Source organism: Macaca nemestrina, chromosome 12 (assembly GCF_043159975.1).
Source record: "Macaca nemestrina isolate mMacNem1 chromosome 12, mMacNem.hap1, whole genome shotgun sequence".
Taxonomy (NCBI): Eukaryota; Metazoa; Chordata; class Mammalia; order Primates; family Cercopithecidae; genus Macaca; species Macaca nemestrina.
Genome location: NC_092136.1, coordinates 57,575,667 through 57,595,302, shown reverse-complemented (window position 1 = coordinate 57,595,302; position 19,636 = coordinate 57,575,667). Strand labels below are relative to the sequence as shown.

Below are 19,636 nucleotides of genomic sequence, written 5' to 3'. Positions count from 1 at the left end.
TCCTCTGACCAATCCAGACCCCCACCTGCCTCACCCTGCACACACCCAGTCTGCAAGCTCTGGAGGAAACTGAAGGGAGGCAGGCAGGAGTGTGGGGCCATCTGAAGCTGGAGGGATGGGGAGAGGTCCGTCTGTACAGCTGAAAAAGAACCCCTCCCTCCCCATTATGTGCTGCTTTCTCTGCCTCTAGTTTTATCCCCTCCCATTTGCTCTCCACAGAGTAATCCAAATGGTCTTAATGAAATGTAAATTTGAGCAAGAATCTTGCTTCTACCTCAAGCCATTCAAAGGTGTCCTGTTGTACACATGGACATAAAGATGGGAACAGCAGACACTGATGGGTGACAGGATCTGTCATACCCTGAACCTCACCACCATGCAATATACCCATGTAACATGTAACAAACCTGCACATGCGCCCCCTGAGGATGTAGGGAAACTGGAACTGCTACCCACGGCCTGCAAGGCTCTGCACAATGTGGCGCTGCCAGCCCTGACCACCCTGCAGCCTCACTGATGATGCCCCAAGCTCCAGTCACAATGGCCTCTGCAGTCTTGAACCTGGGGTTCCTTGTCCTCTTTCTGGGACAAAGGAATCCTTTTGATTCTCTCTGATCCTCTCCTGACCTCCTTCACCAATAAACTCATTCATTCATTATCCGCTCAACAAATATTTACTAAGCATCTACTAGTAGGGGCTAGCCCTTAACATCTACATTTTGATAAGAATTATACCAACACTGAGAATTTTTCATCAATAAAGTAACTCTTAATGAGCTTCATTAAGTCAATTAATTCCTTGATCACTTTTCTATTCATTCGTGTTAAACCATTTCTTCACCCTTCCCCATTTTTTTTGAATTTTGTGGAGATTGTTTTCATTGGGATCAATTATTTTTAAATTGTTAAAGGCGACTATTGGCTTATGATCAGCTTTTGGCTCACATCAGATCTCACAAATTCGAGTTTTTGCCGCTGTTGGGATTCTTTTCTGGCAATTATTTCTACCAGAAAATGCTTCCCGAGCCAGCTTCACCAGCTCTAAACTTCTCAGGAAGATTTGATTCTTCTGTCAATTTTTAGTCAGTAACATACTTTACCAGGTGCAGTCTTAGTTGTTGCCAGTTTTACTTTGTGTTAATTATTTCAACCAATTTTAATTTTTTCGTGGATCTTTTTTTGGAGAATAATATCTCAATAATACTAATGAGATCTTATGCTCTTGTCAAAGGCATATTTTAGCAGTGATCTGATAAGCACTCTGAGGATCAAAGAATAGCATGAAAACATCCTCAGGGCACAAAGGCAGGTCAAAGCATTGAACTCTGCATTTGGGTGGAGTGCCAGCTTGGAACCAGGTGCCTGAGGGAGCCCTGCCCACTGCCCACTGCTCCCCAGAGCCCTGGCCCCTGCCAAGAAGATGCCTCATGGATGGGAAACAGCTTCTGGCTGGGGGAGAGCGGCTGCCTGGAAGAGATGGCCTCTGACTGACAGAGCTGGGGTGCAGCCTCAAGGCCCCATGCCAATCGGATGCAGCGTCTGCTGGGCACAGATATTTCTACTCAGAAAGTATCTCAGAGACACTCAGCTGAGAAAGGAAGCAGACGCTTCTTAGTGCCTTAGTTTCCCCAGCCATAAAAGGATGTAATTGACTGGGGTACTCTCAGTCCAAGGCTATGACTTCCATTCACTGGCCATGAGTCTCTGAACCTACTCCAGGGGTCCCCTCTGCCTCCTAATTGAGACTCTACCTGCAAACAGCAGGGGACAGGGCTTTCCACCTGGATTGAGTGTGACAAGACTAAGTGTGGAGGGCTGAGAGCTACAGATGCTCTCACCTGGGAAACTGTGTGTCCCGACCCTAGGAGACCAACGAAAGAGAAAGAGACCTCACTGGGAGTTCCTTTCTGCTGGCCTGGCCCTGCCACACCCATTCCCCAATAGTCATGTCTCCATATACGACGCCACAGGGTATGTAGCCGGCAGGCACTCTGGGAATGCAAATGGAGAAACCAAGACCCAGAAAGGGGAAGGGACCAGCCCAAGGACACACTGTGAGGTGGTGGCAGAGCTGGGATGTGGATGCAGCAGTTCTGGCTCCCAGCCCCGTGCCCACCAACCTGCTTACGGGAGTACTTCAGCCCGCAGGAGAGCCTCCTCCACCCTGCTCCCACGTGAGGAACTGCCGACACTACCTCTGCCCAGGCTGCCTCAAAACGCCGCCTCCATCGCCCCTGTAACAGCCAGGAAAGAGGTGGGGCCCTCAATCCAACAGCAGCGGGGAGGCTGGCTCAGGAAGGAACCACCCTCACCTCCTCTGCGGGTATCATCCCGGCGGACTGAGAAGGGAGACCCTGGGGTGATAGACCCCACTGGGGCGGCTTTGTAGGGCCGTCCCAGCCTTGGAAAACTGACCACCTGTGAGAACAAAATCCAGCAGCCCCCAGCGCTGGTCCAGGGGTGTGTGTGTGTGTGTGTGTGGTGTGTGAGTGTGAGAGACAGTGCATGTGTCTGTGTGGGTGGGTGTGCATGTGTGTGTGAATGTGTGTATGTGAACATATGTGTGTGTATAGGTGTGTGTGGTGTGTATGGGGGTGTGTAGTGGGCATGTAGTGTGCGTGCATGTATGTGGGAACGAGTGTGTGTGATGTGTGTGTGAGAGTGCGTGTGTGTGTCCGCACATATTCAGCACCATCCCTCCCACAGCTAGAGCTAGGGAGGGCCTGCGAGTGTCTTTACCGCCACCTCCCCAGGCTCATGGCAGGCAGGGCCTGGTTCTCGCCTGAACTCTTCCACATGCCAGCTTGCTGGGGTATCCCAGGCAAGCATCTTTTCCTCTCTGGACACAACCTAGTCCTCTGCAAAATGGAGCTAGTATTTGTCCTCTTAGCCTCCCAAGGGTGTTGTGATGATGAAATGATAGACTCTGAGACATCTGTGCCCTTCCCTGGCATGAGGTGACCCAGGAGGCCTCCTGGGAATGGAGCTGGTGAGGCATTCTCTCTGGAGGCAGTTGCTATTCCAGAGGCTGGCCTCTCATGGCAGGCCACCTTCTAAGATGGTCCCCAGTGATCCTGCCCCCTGGCACTCACACCCTTATGTCATCTGCCCCACTTCCTTGAGTGTGGGCTGGACCTAGTGGCTTGCTCCCGAGAAAGGAAACACAGCAAAGGTGATGAAACGTCACATCTGTGAGTCGTAGACAGACTTTCTTCTTGTGAGCAGACACTGTCTTTCAATGGTTTTCAGGAAGCTGGCAGCCATGTTGGAGAGGCCCATACGGCATGGCCCCCGCAGCCAGCAAGGCATGGAGGCTCTCAGTCTAGCAGCCCGTGAGGAATGCATTCTGCCAGCAACTAAATTACTGAGCTTGAAACAACCCCACATGAATCTTGAGATGAACCCACAGCCCCAGGTGACACCTTGATCACAGTCTGAGAGAAACCCCAGAGCAGAGGACCCCGTAAAGATTCCTGTCCCACAGCAATGAGAGAATAAGTGGGTATTGTTTCTAGCTGCTAATTTTGGAAGTAATGTGTTACACAGCTGTAGATAATTAATACACTGTCACACTGGCATACATGCTCTGTAGAGAAGGGCCCTCTCCTCAGGCCATTGAGAGGGGGCCCTGCAGACAGCTCTCTGCCTGACAACCCATGTTGTTGTGAACTTCCTCCTACAGCACAGGCCTTGAGGTGGAGTGTTTTGAGGAGAGGAGCCCAGAGGACAGAGCCCTGTCTCCAGCTGCCCTACCCAGGCCCCCTGCCCTCAGCTGGGCAGAGGAGGAAAGTGGGAGAAGCTGCTTCACGTCCTCAAGGAGCCACAGCCGTGAGTCCTTTCCAAAGAGTAATCCTCCCAGGGCTGGGAACTCCAGGCCTGTCTGGAGCAGGGCAAGTTTTCCAAAGCACATCCACTTCCCCTGTCTCCCCTGCTCTCACCAGTACCCCAGGGAGGACAGGGAAATGACACCAATCATCTGCAAGACTGTCAGAAGCTTTGCCTGATCAAGTCCCAACAGACTTAAAAGGTAACCGTGTTCATACCCATTTTACTACTTGAAATTATTAGTAGAATTTACTCATCAGAATGACTTAGCAGCAGAGACAGGATTTGAACCTGTGTAACTCAAAGCCCATGCTAATTCCACTTGTTTTACAAAAGGAAAACTGAGAATCAGAGAGTTTGAACATTCTGATGGCACCCACAGGTAGCCCCACTCAGTCCTTCCTGGATACTGTCATCAGGGATTAGGGTTTTTAAAGATTGAGGGGAGAGGACACGCAGGATGGAGCAGGACTGTAGGAGCCCAGGCCAGCGCTGCTCCCACTTGTCTGGCAAGAGTGGGTCTCCCTCCTGCTCTCCATCAAGTCATCATGCCAACCAGCAAAGTCGATTTATTAAAACTCCTTTCTGGGGTACCACACGAATTTTTCCCCACTGAGACTCAGAGAAGAAGGGCAGCCACTCCCGCCACACAATATTAAAATGTCAGGAGTTTAAGGCCTGCGTTGGTTGAGTCATAAGTTATCAGCACCCAGTGAGGGCCGACAGAATGCCTCCCTTAAATTATTAAGCAGAAAGCGTCAGACTGTAATATTTTGCTAAACCAAAGTACAGACACAGACAAAGATGTCATTTCAATATTTGAAACCAGCAAGTTTAATTTAAAATAAGAGCAAACCAATAAGCTCAGAACATAGCAGCGTATGAGAGGAAAATTATACTGTGAGAGGAAAAAAAAAGTGGAAGGACTTAAGAAATTTATAAAAGTAATCTCCAAGTGGAAATTAGAAATCAAGGCCTAGAAACAGAATAACACAAAAGAAATATTACTGTCCACTTTCTAAATCAATATAACACTGCTCCACGCCGGAATTACCATGGTAACTCAAGTAAAAAGAATCAAGCAATTCTTATTATTTCAAAATAAAATCACAGCCTGAAGCCTGGGTTTTATTACAACCACTGATAGATCGCTGGCTTGTATTTATCTGAAATATTGCTTTTCAATCAGCTGGTTTATGAATGTACACAGGCCTCTCACCAGCCCACTTACCACCCCATTTTGAGGCTAGGGGCCAACCAATGAATTGATTCTCACCTCGCTGCATCTGCATATATGCCCAGGTCTAAGTCAGCTCTGGGAACACAGAGCATCACATCCTTTCAAGCTGTCTAGTGGCTTTGCAGGACAGAGAGGAAAATCTGAAAGAGGCAATGGGGACTGACCTCATTATGGTCCCTCCCCTGCCAGGGTGGCTCTGGGAGGAATGGAGCTGGGCTCCCATGGCAGCCCCCCTCAAACTGCCCACAGCAAGCTTCCTTCCACCCCAAGTCATCTCGAAGGTTCCTCACCTTTCCTTGAACTCTGAGAGTCTTTCTCTGCATCCTCATGTCTGACAGCTGGAAAAGGGAGCAGACAGAGCACAGAGAGTGAGTGCACTGACTCTGCAGTCAACCTGCTTGGGTTCACAGCCCAGCTCTAGCACTCTTGAGCTGTAGTGGAACCAATTACTCAATCTCTTTGTACAATAATTTTCTCATCTGTAAAATGAGGGTAATAGTAGCTTCTTCCTAAGGTTCTTAGGGGTATTAAATGAGATTATATATGGAAGATGCTTGGTGGACTGATTACAAAAATGACCCCAATTCGCTACCCTTCCCCATAGCCACACCATTTGTTATATGACTTTCACCTCCTACCTTCAAGAGCAGAATCTGCTTCTCCACCCTTTGAACTTGGGCTGGCCTTGTGATTTATTTTGGCCAATAGAATGCAGCAGAAGTGACAACATCCCAGTGCCAAACCTTGGCCTCAGAAGCCTTGTGTAGGCCGGGTGCGGTGGTGCGTGGTGGCACATGTTTGTAATCCCAGCACTTTGGGAGGCTGAGGCAGGTGGATCGATTGATCCCAGGAGTTCAAGACCAGACTGGGCAACATAGTGAAATCTCATCTCTACAAAAAGTACGAAAATTAGCTAGGCATGGTGATGTAGTCTCAGCTACTTGGGAGGCTGAAGGAGGAGGATCACTTCAGCCCAAAAGGTCAAGGCTGCAGGAAGCTGTGATTGTGCCACTGCGCTCCAGTCTGAACAATAGAGCGAGACTCTCTCAAAAAAGAGAAGCCTTGTGTGCTTCCACACCTTCTGGACCGGTCTCTGCCATAAGAACAAGTCGGACAAGCCTACTGGCTAATGAGGGCCTCGCAGTCTTTTCACGCCCAGCATCCAACTGATCAGCCATCCTCCATCCTCCAGGTGTGAGTGAGCCCAGCTGAAACCAGAAAAACTGCTCAGCCAAGCCCTGCTTAAATCACTGACCCACAGATTTTCAAGTTAAATAAATGCTTATTGTGTTGAGGCTCTACATTTTAGGGTAACTGATTACGCAGCAATAACTACTTGATACATATAGACGGCACAATGCTGCACTTTTTAGTAAGGGTTCAGTATAATGATAGCTATTGTGTTTTATGACTCCTAAAGGCTGAGAGGCCAAAGCCAAAAGATCATACTGTAACTGTGCAGAGAGCAATGTCAATTCACACAAGCATGAAACTTTCTGGTTTACCAAGTGTGTGCTTGGACATAAAGTGCCAGTTAGGTGTTTCACCCTTTGTAGGGATGAGAAAATTGAGGCCCAGTGCATTGCCTGAAGTCACACAGCAGTCAGCTGGGACAAAACCCAGGTTTTCTGAATCATGCTAGCAGACTACACCTGAAGACAGGAGGCCACTCAAGAAAGCCCAGTTGACCTCCAGGGGAAGGGACAGGAGGGAGGAGCTAGTGATCTGAGCCCATGGGCCTTCATACTGGGCAGCTGCCCCTGCAATCTGGACCAACCTACTCACTCCTCTCACACCACCTGCTTTTACTTTTCCCCTAATTGTATCAGCTACTGTGGACTCCTGCCTTAGACAGAACACGAAATGAACACATACCCACCAGTGGTGAACAAATTGTTGCTAGGTTTGGTGGATGTGTCTCTGAGCATGGTCTGGAATGGTCTGGGAGAAACCTCAGCCAACTAAAGGAGAAAGGGCATGCCAGGCAAGGAGGACATAGGAGCAAGGGAATAGAGGCAAATGCTGAGTCTTCATGGAACCCAAAACCAGAGTAGATATACTAAACCTGCATAGTTTAGTGTGATGGTCAAAGCAGCAGTAGGCCTCAGGCAGGATGCCAGGGTAGCAGAGGTTTGGTCAGACTGGTTGTAATGAGCACCAGGAGAAAGATAGTAGGTGAGATGAGAATGGCGGTAGCAGAGGACAAAAAGGTAGGTCCAGAGTCCCAGATGAATGCAATCCGGTGATGTGCTGATGCATGCTTAACAACCAAGTCTTTGGGAAAACGCCCTGATTTGTAGTGTTTGCTTATGTCCATGGTACAAACTGTGGCTAATTTCAAGCTACCAATGCAGTGTCTCTGAACTCAGAGTTGGGAAGAGATGCACAGAATATCTTGCAAGCCAGGACAAGTTGACTCCACTGGTGTAGTCCAATCCCAAATATGGGCTTGCCAGGAAAACTCACTCTAGCAGCACCACAAAGAGCTAAGCCTGGGAATGGGAGGACATCTTGCATGTCTCAATGTCCTCCAACTCCAGACAGGACAGGGAAGCAAGATGGGATACATGCCATAGGAACCTCTGGGGCTTCTCCACTTCAAAAGGACCAGGACAGATGTGAGTGTCCATCAGCACCTTTCACCTACATCTGAGGATAGAACTGCATCTTCTGGGCTGTCAGTAGGCTGGCAAGGGGTAAAACTGGGACACCCAAGCACGTGGTCCGTAGTCCCAGTCCAGTTGATGTTTGCTGTAATCAGAGTTTTCTACTACCCAGCCTCATCACGCCTCGGGGCTAGGGCAGAAGGCATGGCAAAAAGATGCTGATGCTCTAGGCTCCAATTCCTCATGGAACCCTAGGCAGCCCTTTTGCCCTATTTGAACCTCGACTTCCACCTATAAATGGAGGAATTTGCAAAGAGTGGTTTTAGAGACCTCTTCCCAAGGTGCCACCTGCCGTGGGGATCTGGACATGGGCAAGTAGTGAGGTCAGCCTTCCTCCCAGGCAGCAATGATTAAGGGCCATGATAAATAAACTGGCAGAGTGAGGGTACAGACCCAGTGCTTACCAGTGAACAAAGCACTGGACTGGACACAGAGTTATTTCAGATCATACTGTAACTGAACACGGAGCAATGTTGCTCTACACAGCCATGAGGCTTTCTGGCTCATCAAATGTGTACATGGACAGTATCTCACTTAATCCTGAGTATAATCCTGCCAATTAGGTATGGCTGTTCTCACTGTAGAGATGAGAAGGTAGAGAGGCAAAGGTTTAGAGGCAAGCAACCTCTACACTGGGTGGGCGTGTAACACAAAATCACAGTAGACATACTGGACCTGCATAGCTTAGTGCAATGACAAAGGTGGCAGCAAGTCAAACAGTACCTGGCACACTGGGACACCCATGTCCTTTCCTCTACCTTCTGCCCCAACATCTTCTAGTCTTCTCAGCGTCCCTGAACAGGGCTTTCTGGGAGGCCCTCTAGACCCTGGAGATGGATCCAGCAACAGCCTTGGCCTCCCTGCTACATGGGGGCACAGCTCTGGAGGGATCTCCTAACTCCCTGGACCTGCATCTGCTCTAGACCCCAACATGGCTCAAGTCACTGGCCCCCAGCCTTCCCTAGCTGCACCATCACAGCTCTGCCTTCTGCTCAGACAGCACAACCTGTCTAGCCACGGCCACCTCCCAACTGTGGCAGCCTCGCCCTGGGCCATGGCTGAACCTCGTGTTTCCTTTGCCCATGACCACAGGGAGTCAACTGCCAGTGCTCACTGGCAATCATCCATCTGTTCCAAGGGTGAGAGACCAAAATAGACCTCCTCTTGGTGCTGCCCACAAATAGGGCCTGCTGTGAAGTTCCTTAAATGGAAGCTCATAGGGCAGCCACCTGGTCTGACTCTGGGACACAGGGTGACACAGGGTGGAGTAAGGAATCAATTCTCGGGAGGGAGAGGCGGGTCCCAGCTCTAGGGAAACGTCCATTTTCATGTGCTAAAGGCATATTTGTGGGACATGTTCAGAAACAGACAGCAAGAGAAAAAGGCAGTTCCCACAACCACAGAGGCCAAGTGAGTGGCCATGCCAGCACTGAGCCCCGGCATCCAAAGGGTGAAGCTTTTAGGCGAGCAGCAGCCAGTGATCTCAGCTTCCCCCAGTCCTAATGCTCCTGAAAGGCTCTCTCCTGCTCCCTGTAATTGGGCATCAGTAGTTAATGCAGTATTGACTGCATTACACGCTCCCGTGCCTCCCCTCACTAATGCCAATTGCATCACCTTGTACAGTCACCGGCTTGCTTAGCCAATAGCTGTTAAAAGCAATCCAAATCATGAATCATATGGGAAACTTTTAGCAAGACACCACCATCCAAGGAGACAATTTACAGTTGAGTTAATCTGGGTACATTAGCGAGACATGGATTCTGGACGACAGACCAATTTATGTTGTTTCCCTGTCCCCCTCTTAGTGCTGCTCTGTGTGAGCAAATGAATGGAAGAGCAGGGAACAGAGAGAAGCACCTGCTTCTTCACCCAAGGCTCGGGGGTGTGTGTGTGTGTGTGTGTGAGGGGGTTACCCATCTTTACAGACACTCTGCCTGGCTAAGTTTGGGCAGGAAGGGGAAGCAGCTGTATGTACAGCTCAGGATGTGATGCCTCATTCCCAGCAGAAAGGAGGGCTGCCACTGGGGCTGGTTATGGTAGATGCAGATGGTAACCCTCCCACTCCCCTGCTTCTAGGCACTGGGCAAGTACATGATTTGGTCCCCACCCTGCCAGACTCACAAGGCCTTTACCAGGCCTCAGCAGGCAGCAGTGTCCACTTGGCTCTGCCTTCCTGCTGATGGGCTGGGGTCTCTAGCATGGAACAGCATCAGGGCCTGCCTGCCTCTCCAGGGCTGGGACAGTGGTGAGTACACTCTGCCAGGAGAGGCCCCAGGACTCTCTGTGGCCTAGAACATGAGGGTCTATCCTAGGAAATCCTACTGGTGGCCCAGCAAGGGCTGGTTCGTACCCAAGCATAGCCATGTGCCGGTTCTGGTGGATCAACTGAGTCAGCTGTGGAGGCTGTGCTCCTAGCGGTCATTCACAATTGAAGACTCCGCTGTCTGGTCCTCCTCAGTCCAGCTTCACTCTCTTTGGCATTTTTACTTATTAAAAATGCTCTAGGAATCACGTCTGGTGTTTAGTTCCACAACCCGCCTGCTGCTTCCTGTGGTCATCCCCACCTTCCTGCTGGGCCTTTGCAAAGACCGTTTATACCCAGCCCTGCCCTTCTCCTGTGTGCACCTGGGAGTATCCCAGCATCCCCAGCTGGATGCCCCAGCATCCTCTCCTGCCCAGTCCCACACAGACCAAAGCTCTCACTGTTCTTGGGCCCTCTCAGACTCTCTGCCGTCTGCTCCTACTCAAAGGCCTCTTCTCAAACAGCCCAAGGGCTCATTTGACTTGGGTAGGGTTCAGAGCTGTAGCTCTCTTTGCTCCCCTGGGACTTTAACCCTCCCCCAAAAGCCCACTGCCTGGTGCCAGCCCAAGCCGCAGGTGCCAGGGGAAGAAGGGCTGTTTCTCCGGGAAAGTTGGAGCTCAGCTGCCTTTCGCTGACAGGCAGACCCAGCAGCATTTAGAAAGCCCGGACCCTGAGTTCCAGTAAAGTGGAGATGGCTAGGCCAAGAGCAAGCATCCAAATGAAAGCAATTAATCTTAAAACTCGAAGTTTAACCGTTTGCAAAACAGATCTTTCCGTCTCTGTGGTGACCCTTCACTGCTCGACCTAATGGATTACTTTATTAATAATGCACTGTGCTTAAAAGCAAAAAAAAAAATTTTTTTCTGACGATTCAATACTTCAGAAAGTCTCTTAAACCCGTTGCTACGGCAAAACGATTGATATTTTATTATCTTTCAGAAGTGCAACATGAAAGCCCTGCAGCCCAGCAGAGCGGGAGCTTTGGTCCTCGGCAGCTGGCAGACCCGACTTCAACCAGAGGAGCCCCAGCCTCTCCCGACAAGATGCTGTCAGGTGGAGAAAAGGCGTTGGGGGTGGTTAATAGCAGCCCTGAGTCCCTGCTGCAGCCAGACAAAAGGTGCTGTATGCAGGGAACGCACCCTTTGGGGGACCTGGGGGGTGGGGGAATGCTGCCACCCAGTTCAGGTAGCCACCTGCTGAGAGGGCAGAAGTGTTCAGGAAGGAGTTAGGTGGTTGGTTTGGAGGAGCAGATGAGTGGATCCAGAACCTTTCTCCCTCCTCCAATTGAAGGTGCCATCTTCAAGGTTTCCTGGAACTAGGGGAGGCCAGACTCCTCTTAACAGGGAGTGGAGTGCAGATGCATGAGCAGAAAGGTTGCTTTTGAAAGACAGCTATAGGCTGGGCAGGACAAGAATAGGTGGCTGCTTAGGACCCCAGTGGCTGTGCTTGTGCTGTAAGAGACCCCAGAGCCCAGCAGCTCCATGGTAGTGGGCACCATATTGTTTAGACTGGACAGTCTAGGCTGGGGATGGAGGGGGCATCTGGAGCTCTGTTTCACAGCTCTAACAGAAACCAGAAGAAACATCTGCCCAGGGTGCTTGAGGTACACCGCAATTTGGAGGCAGAGAGCTGGCTAAAATGACCTCCAGAAATCCACTCCCACTCAAGGCTCATCTGAAACCCTTTGTATTATCTCAGAGCCAGAGGCATCATGAGGTGCTTGGGCAGAGCAAGATCCTGGGTGCAGGTAGGGGGTGTCATCTTGTTGGCATGAGACCAATCTCCCCGGCCTGAGGCCTCCCATGTACAGAGCCTGAGTCTTCCGGATTCCTGGCTTGGGCCTGGGGAGCCAAGCATGCCAAATAACCTCTGCTCAAGATGAACCCTACATGCTCCCCATAGTGACAGTATCCCCAGGTACCAAGGAAGTGCCCTCTGCTCTGGCTTCTCCAAGCCTTTCATTTTTACCAAGAGGGAAAGTGAAGCATGACTGTTCCAAAGTAACATGAGGAGTTCGTGATGAAAGGCACTAAATCAAGGTCTCCTCCCTCCCTGTCTGGCCTGACCCCAGACCCCTTCTTCGCCTTTTCATTCTATATGAAGTTCTCCGATGGCCTACATGGGGCTCCAAGGAAGGGGTCCTTGTGAATAGAGAAGACATACTGAAGATGATGTCCCACCCCAGCTAGCCCAGAAGCACTGAGGTTTCCCCCATCCTCTCTCTTCCTACACCCATGCTGAGAGCCACAGAGCCTCCTAGATGCCACCCCCAGGCCAGATACTTCAAGTTCCACCTCCCTGCTGGATGTCTCAGAAGACAGTAGGCAGCCTGGGGGCATCAGCACCTGGCAGCAGCAATGCGAGCATCCTGTGTGACCCTGAGCAAGTCACTTAGCTTTGCGTTTTCACCAACTGGTCACATCAATAACAACGCTGCCCCGGGGGCAGAGGGCACGGGTCCAGCGGGCACGTGCCCAGCAGAGACTCCTGAGTGGAAGGTCAGAGGATGGCCACTACAGTCACTTTAAGAGGATTCCCGCTGACTCAAAGCAAACCTACCCTTTTGGTACCTCACCAATGGCAGAACGCCGGCGGCAGCGAGGACACCAACAATCACAAATGCCCCTACACCACCAACACACAGGCCTCACCTACAGGGCCGGAGGTCCTGGGACAGCCAGGGTACCGCCTCTCTCCTGACCCTGGGGACTCATCTTAGGGCACCCACTTGGCTTTCCCCTCAAGGGGGCTGGGATCCCCAACCTTCTAGGACACTTAACTGCAGGGCACTCCCTGCCAGGAAGGCTTTGGGGTCTATGGGCCCACCTGCTAGTGGCTTCCAGCAGCTATGGGCTCCTCTGTTCCGACCTTTCCCGTGCCCTGCAGTTTTCTAGGGTGCATTGAGGCTCGACCACTGAAAGTCCGTGCCATTCTCGCAGCCGCCCCCGCATGAGTGCTACTGGCCGGCGGCGGGACACTTTCTTCCTCTGGGCCAAACTCCCGCCTCCGCGCTCAAAGAGACAGGGAGATAGCGGGCCAGCACAAGAGGTGGCTCTCTTTCTCATCGAGTCACGCTCATGGAGATGTGCCCCGAGGGTCCAAACCGCCTTCCCCTCGCCTGCCGGGCACCCCGGCTCTCGCGCCGTCCTCCCGCGCTCCCGCTTGCCCCGAGCTCTGGAGTACGATTCTCCCCGAAGCCGCTGATTTGCTCAGCGCTCAGTGCCTCTCGGGTTACGCGGCGGCGGGGGCGAGGGTGATGGCTGCGGTGTGAGCAGCAGCCGCAGAGACGAAATGCTCAAAGCGAACCTCCGCGGCGCGGAGATCGCAGGGGAGCCGGAGCCTCCACGAGGCCCCGCGGCGCAGCACACGGCCGGTGCACAGCTCCTTGGCTCACGGCCGGGGTCCGCGGGGCGTGCGGCCCGGGGCGCATGCAGCCCGGGGCTCGCCCACCTTCTCCCCCGGCAAGTTCCGCCCGGCTGTCCCCCGGTGCTTCCCCCTGCCCCAGCCCTGGTCCCAAGCGTGCCGCCCGCCCCGCAATCCCCGCACAGCCCAGCAGGTGTGCGCCCGTGTTCCCGCGTGTGTGTGCCTGCGCGCCGCAGCGGGGGGCAAGGGGGCGAGGGGGTGAGGGGCGTCGAGACCCCGGCCCGCCACCTACCGTCCTCCTTGTCCAGCACCATCATCTCGGGCGCTCCGTGTCCAGCCGCAGCTAGGCTCGGCCGGGAGAAGGGCGCCGACTCGGGGCGCGCTTCGGCGGGGCGGCCGGTCCTCGGGCAGCTAGCGGGCTCTAATTACCCGCTTGTCCGGCTCTTAACCTAGATTGCACTCAGCTAGAATTACATTCAGGAGTGAAGCACTTCGCAGATACAAAAGCAGTCTCACCTACTTTTGTGCCTCAGAATTGCAAGGAACTACGAACTGCAATTTAGAGAGAGAGAGAGGGAGAGGGAGAGAGAAGGGGGAAAAGAGGATCAGAGCCGTTTCTTTGATTCTCACCTTCTAAATGGCTCAATTTGCCCAGTATAATCTGTCTTAATGTAATTGCATTTGATAGCTCATAACCCTGGCTGTGGCAACGACACAGCTTTCAGCCTCATAAAGTGTTTTCCCCTCGGATTTAATCTGAATCTCAATCTAAAATTATATTCAAAGAGATGGGGGAATCTCGCGGCCGTCTCCCGCTGCCTTTCTCCCTCAATGTATGAGGTTTGCACTCCTGCTACTGAATAAATGCACACATTTCCCGAGGCCCCCTCCCTCCCGGGTTAATGGGGGAGTGGAGACGCACGGCTGCCCGGCTCCGCAGCGCCACCTGGAGGCCTCTAGGTCCCAGCTCGGTGAGCGTCTCTCCTCGGATCCCAGGGTCGTGGTCTTCAATGTTTGTCAGGAGGATGCACCCCATGTATTACTCCCAGACCCTCAGCCTTGATTTTTGTCTCCTCTTCGAGCAATATTTCTCTGATCACATCCTTTCCCTTCCTATCAGCTCTGCCCGGAGTTTCTGGTTGCTTCCCGGATTGTCTGGCAAAGTTAACCCTCTTCAGGGCACAAACAATCCTACCCTGAGTCTTACAGCACTACTCCTGACCCCAGCAGCATCCCCAAAAGCATCCTAACTCCATGGAGTAGGAGAGCTTATCCCAATTTCTCTCGAAGTAAGCCCAGGCCTGGCCTTGAAAGCCTTTCTCATTCTACAAATATTTACTGAGCGTATATTATGTGCCAAGCACAGTTCTAAGGCACTGGGGATACAGCACTGAACAAAACAAAGATTCCTGCTACTATTATGAAATTGACAATTCTTGCTCTGTAAGTCATAAGGCAGGAAAAGAGACAGTGTCTATCCCTTGTCCTGGACCCTGCTTCTCCCCAGAATCCTGGGGCTGATGTTCTGGCTGCCTACCCTAGGAAAGCAACCTACTCACCTACTTTTTTCTTTTCTTTCTTTTTTCTTCTTCTTCTTTTTTTTTTTTTAAGATGGAGTCTCGTTCTGTTGACCAGGCTGGAGTGCAGTGGTGTGATCTTGGCTGACTGCAACCTCCGCCTCCCAGGTTCCAGTGATTCTTCTGCCTCAGTCTACCAAGCAGCTGGGATTACAGGCACACACCACCACGCCCAGCTAATTTTTGTATTTTTTTAGTAGAGACGGGGTTTCACCATGTTGGCCACGCTGGTCTCGAACTCCTGACCTCATGATCCACCCACCTCGGCCTCCCACAGTGCTGGGATTACAGGCGTGAGCTGCTGTGCCTGGCCAGAAGGCTACCTACTTTTAAATCCCAAGTCTTTTTTCTTTGCCTAGACAGTACAGAGTTCCCGCGTGGGATAGAAATAATGATTTTTCTCCAGTTCAAGGAGGGGTCCAGACAGATGTGTTGGAGGCTTGGTCCTGGCAATCACTTCTGAGGACTAGACCCAGGGAAAGGGAAAGGGGCTGAAGGACCGCCAGTTGGGATTTTATCTCATCTCTGCCAATTACCAACAGTGGACCTTAGCAAGTCTCTTTCTTTATCTGGGCCTCAGTTTTCCTGGTTGTGAAGTGGGAGACCTACCTTCCTGCATCTACGGTTGTTGTGGGGATCAGGTGAGCTAATGCATGTTAATATGCTTTGTAAACTGTGGCACTCCAGACAATGCAGGGGTTTGGGGGAGATTATCCGGTTTGAAGGAGACCTGGAGGCTAGGTCTTACCCCTTAAACCCTGGGAGGCCCCAGTGCTTGACAGGGGTTGGGGGCAGGGGGCTGCAGCCATCTTCCTCTCTGCTAGGCATGGAAGTCAGGCTTTGAGAAAACAGAAAAGCACTGCTTCTAATGAGATGCCTCATCTGCAGCTCAGAGGGTTTCACTTTCCCCCTCATCTTGAATACTTAATCCTAATAGTCCTTGAGTATATTTGATGTTAAATATATCATTTTGCTCAGACTCAGCATGCCTCAGGACTGCGAGCTTGATCTCTCCCCTGCCACTGCCGCCAGACCCATGCCCTCAGGGTCTGAGAGAGGCTTTGGCACTGCTGCCACTGGCATATTTGGTGCCAGCCCCTCACACCCGCCAGAGCTGGGGGCTAGACAGTGTAGCACGCACAGGGCCTTACAGGCTGGCAAGCAGCAGCTTCTTGCCGTAGAAACCTCGGTGCTACTGGAGGCATTCACTCCATCGGGGCTGCATGCAGCCTTACTACTGACCTCCAGGGGCGGCTTCTCCTCACTTTCAGGGACTGGCCCTGACCCACAAACCAGAACTGGGTTAGCTGTGGCCACCCTTCTACTCTCTTGTCCATGAGTTTGTCTGAATACCAGCTCACCTCAGCCTCCAAGGTACCTAATTGGCAGCCACATGGCTGGCATCTCTTTGGGGAGTCAGGGCCCTGTGCCCCAAACCCAGGGACCAGAGCTGGCCTGGGGTGCTCAGCAATGGGCTGCAGAAGCAGGTAGGGCATGCCAGCAGGGGACTGGTGCTGTGTGTGCCCACAGGTGGCTCTTTCTGCACCCCCAGTTGTGAGCATGGTACTCCTAAACTGATCTGGAGAGGAACCTTCACAGCAAGTCTTGGAGGGTTTGGGTGGCTTGACCTTCCAGCCAGGAAGGGGGTTGCTGGGTTGACAGAGGCAGATAGGAACATCACTCATCCCATCTGATGTCCTCTTTCGGCTCACGGGCAAGCAAGTAACTCCCACCCCCACACTCGCCCCACCCCCATGCTCGCCCCACCCAAGCTGCTTCTAGGTCCAGGGACACGCCCACACCACCAGAGTGGAATCCTCAGATCCCCTGGGGCTGCAGGAGGTAGTTTTCACCCAACACATTCCACAGGTGATGAGCATGTACTCTCACTTCAACAAGCCAAGAGTGCTCCAAAATGCCCTTGAAATGCCTCTGGGGATGGCAGGGAGAGGACAGCTATCAATCCCCAAGGTTAGTTTGAGGAGAAAGCGGGTGCTACTGGCTGTCTTACAAATATCTGGGCAGGTCCCAGCAATTTGCCCCTCCACCTGGCAGGAAAGTCCTGAGGAAGAGTTCCTGCATTAGGAGTGGGACGCAGGGCTTGAGGGCCCAGGCAGACTAGATATTCCAGAACTCTTTGGTGGAGACTGTCAGATGTGCCTCAGCCAGAGGGCCTGCTCCCAACACAATGCAGATGCCTCCAAGATGGAGTTACAGGCTAGCCACACAGGTGATGCTCAGAGAGGTATTGGGGTGATGAGGACCCCTTCTCTGTGGCCACCACAGTTGACAGGACAGAGTAAACCTACAGACTTCATAGTGCAATCAAGATGCCTGCTGGCCACGTTCAGATGCCTCGCCCTTCCCCCTACTTACACAAAAGCAGCCAATGCTCAGGAATTTGCAACCCGCTGGAGTGAAGAAGTGCACAGTCGGCAAACTTTTCCTCTTTTGGTTTCTGGAGAGCCTGGACAGATCTCCTTGTAAGCTGCAGTTATAAATTGTTAGGCCTTATGGAGGCCCAAGCCAAATCTGCACCATAGCAAAGAAATCTCCCCTAGCCCTGCACCGCAGCCCTGAAAAGGTTGTGGGTGTGCACTGACCAACTGTCCAAGTTTGCCTCGTGACTCAAGGGTTTCCTAGGATGCAGAATGTTCAGTACTAAAATTGAGATCGCTCTGAGCAAACAAGGACAATTGATCACTATAGTGAGTGATGGTAGGGTGGGTCAAGGGACTAGACGGACTAGAGAGGAAGGCCAGGCAGCAAGACCCTTTCCCTGCAGCCCAGAAGTTGCCTCTCAATCCCAAACCTCCCAGCTTCCTGCCCCAGCACTTCATCCTTCAGGCACTAAGGGATTGTCCCAGCCTCGGTGGCGGATGGTCTCTGGGTCAGCCAGAGCTGTGAGTTCTTCCAAGAGACTGGCAGTGGAAAGTGTAGGAGTTGGACCCAGGGATGGATGGAAATTTTGTGAGGTCCGAAGCTTACTGCAGTTTGGGCGTGGGGCTCTTTAAGAAAAGGACTACAAGCCTACTAATACCAAATTACCACCAAGGACCTGGCAGCTGAAGGAACCTGAAGGACCCTAAACTTCGCTAACTTAAAGGTAAAACCGCCTTTATTTGGACCTGATATTTTGGACTAGATGGCCCACCCACCTACCCCAGCCAGCGTGGCACTTCCCAACATGCCAGGCTGGGTGAACTGATGGCAGCTCCCTCCCCAGCCCTGCCAGGGGCAGAGGCAATGTCACCCATGCCGAAGCTATGGAGTGCCAGACCGCAGGGACACTGCTGGTTTGACAGCACCCTCACCCCTGCACCTGCAGGATCTGTGGGCACCCCCACCCTCCCGCGGGGATCCGTTCCGCAGTAGGGAGCGGAAGGGGAACGTGCAGACACCCAGAGAGGCTGGGAGACTGGTTGGCAGTGGGCACTGCCTGGAAGCCCGCGGTGCGGGTTGCAGAGGCGCTCCGGATGCCCGCAAGGCGGCAAGAGTCCGTGAGAAAGTTCCTGGCCGGAGCGCGCAGGGCTGGCGGCCTCGTTGGGACCGGGAGACTTCCTAATCCCGCCGACGAAGCTCGGTCGCTGAGCCTGGCACCGCCGAGCCTGTCACGGCCGACCCCGGCACCTGCGCACACATCCAGCAGCCGCGCTTCCGGGAAGGCACCCATTAGCCGGAGGCGGCCCCGGGTGCTGAGGGCGCTGCCACCGCTAGCGGGGTGGACTCCGCAGGGCCAGCGCCGCAGTCTCCGCCCCGCGCCCCTAGCCCCGCGCGCCGGGCACCTACCGTCCTCCTGGTCCAACACCATGGTCCCGGAGGCTCCAGCCGGACTAGCGCCGAGGACACCTGAGGGGCTAGCGGCTCCGACTCCCGCCGCTGGCCGCCTGCGCTGCTCCCGCCGGCCCAGCGCTGGTGCCAAGTCGCGAGAGCCGCGGCTGCCAACGGGGGCAGACCGACCGGAGTCCGGAGCGCAGCCCCGCGGGCAGGGAGCGCAGGAGGAGGGACAGGGGGGCCGGCGAGGGGGCGAGACGGCCAGGCCGGGATCGCGGGAGCCTAGCGAGCAGCCGCTGCCCGGGCCGGGCCGCAGCCGGAGCCTGAGCCGCGCGCGCGTCCTTCCTCGGTGCGGGCCGCGCTCGCCTCAGCCAAGTGAAGGCTGCATTTCCCAGGGCCCCTCAGATTCCCCTGTTAATTAAATCAATTCATTATGCTCAGATCTGATTAGCGGCCCTTCCCCCCCCCTTTGAATCAATTATTCAATACACAAACATAATTGCTTGGGCCAGAGGTGCCCGCCATTAGCTTATTTAACTCCAAGGACACTAATTACCCGCAGGGCACGGGAACTTTTCTCATTAATTCTGACAAAACACAAAAGCACAGCCAGAGTGTGTGCGTGTGAGGAACTGTATGTGTGTGTGTGTGTGTGTTCGCATGCCAGAGTGAGGGCTGTGTGGGGTGGTGAGCCACTGTGTGAGCTCAAGACGAGGGTGGGGGTAGGACGATTGCGGGTGTGTGTGTGCGGGTGGGAGTGTGGGCTCCGTGCCTGTGATTCTGAACGAGTGCGCCAGGCTGGGCGTGACTCTGGGTCTGGGGACTGTGGGCCCGGACTGGGACCCGGCACAGGAATGTGTAGGAGATCGCGAGAGTGCTTGTGTGTGTG

General features: G+C 53.1%; 1 protein-coding gene across 7 annotated transcripts in view; it reads right to left on the bottom strand.

The window, feature by feature from the left end:
• LOC105488735 (LIM domain only 1) overlaps window positions 1-18,911 on the bottom strand; it is a 44,529-nt gene extending 25,618 nt beyond the window's left edge. The window contains exons 1-2 of one of the 7 annotated variants that reach the window (XM_071075138.1): window positions 18,763-18,849; window positions 13,689-13,948 (exon numbers count right to left, since the gene is read on the bottom strand). In XM_071075138.1, the coding sequence (XP_070931239.1) occupies window positions 13,689-13,713 (25 nt within the window). In that variant the 5' untranslated portion in view covers window positions 13,714-13,948; window positions 18,763-18,849. Of the gene's footprint in view, window positions 1-5,355; window positions 5,412-12,859; window positions 13,165-13,688; window positions 14,931-17,349; window positions 18,693-18,762 lie in introns of those variants that run through there. The other 6 variants (XM_071075137.1, XM_011753089.3, XM_011753086.3 and 3 more) reach the window with 6 other exon arrangements.
• Between the last annotated feature and the right edge of the window lie 725 nt (window positions 18,912-19,636).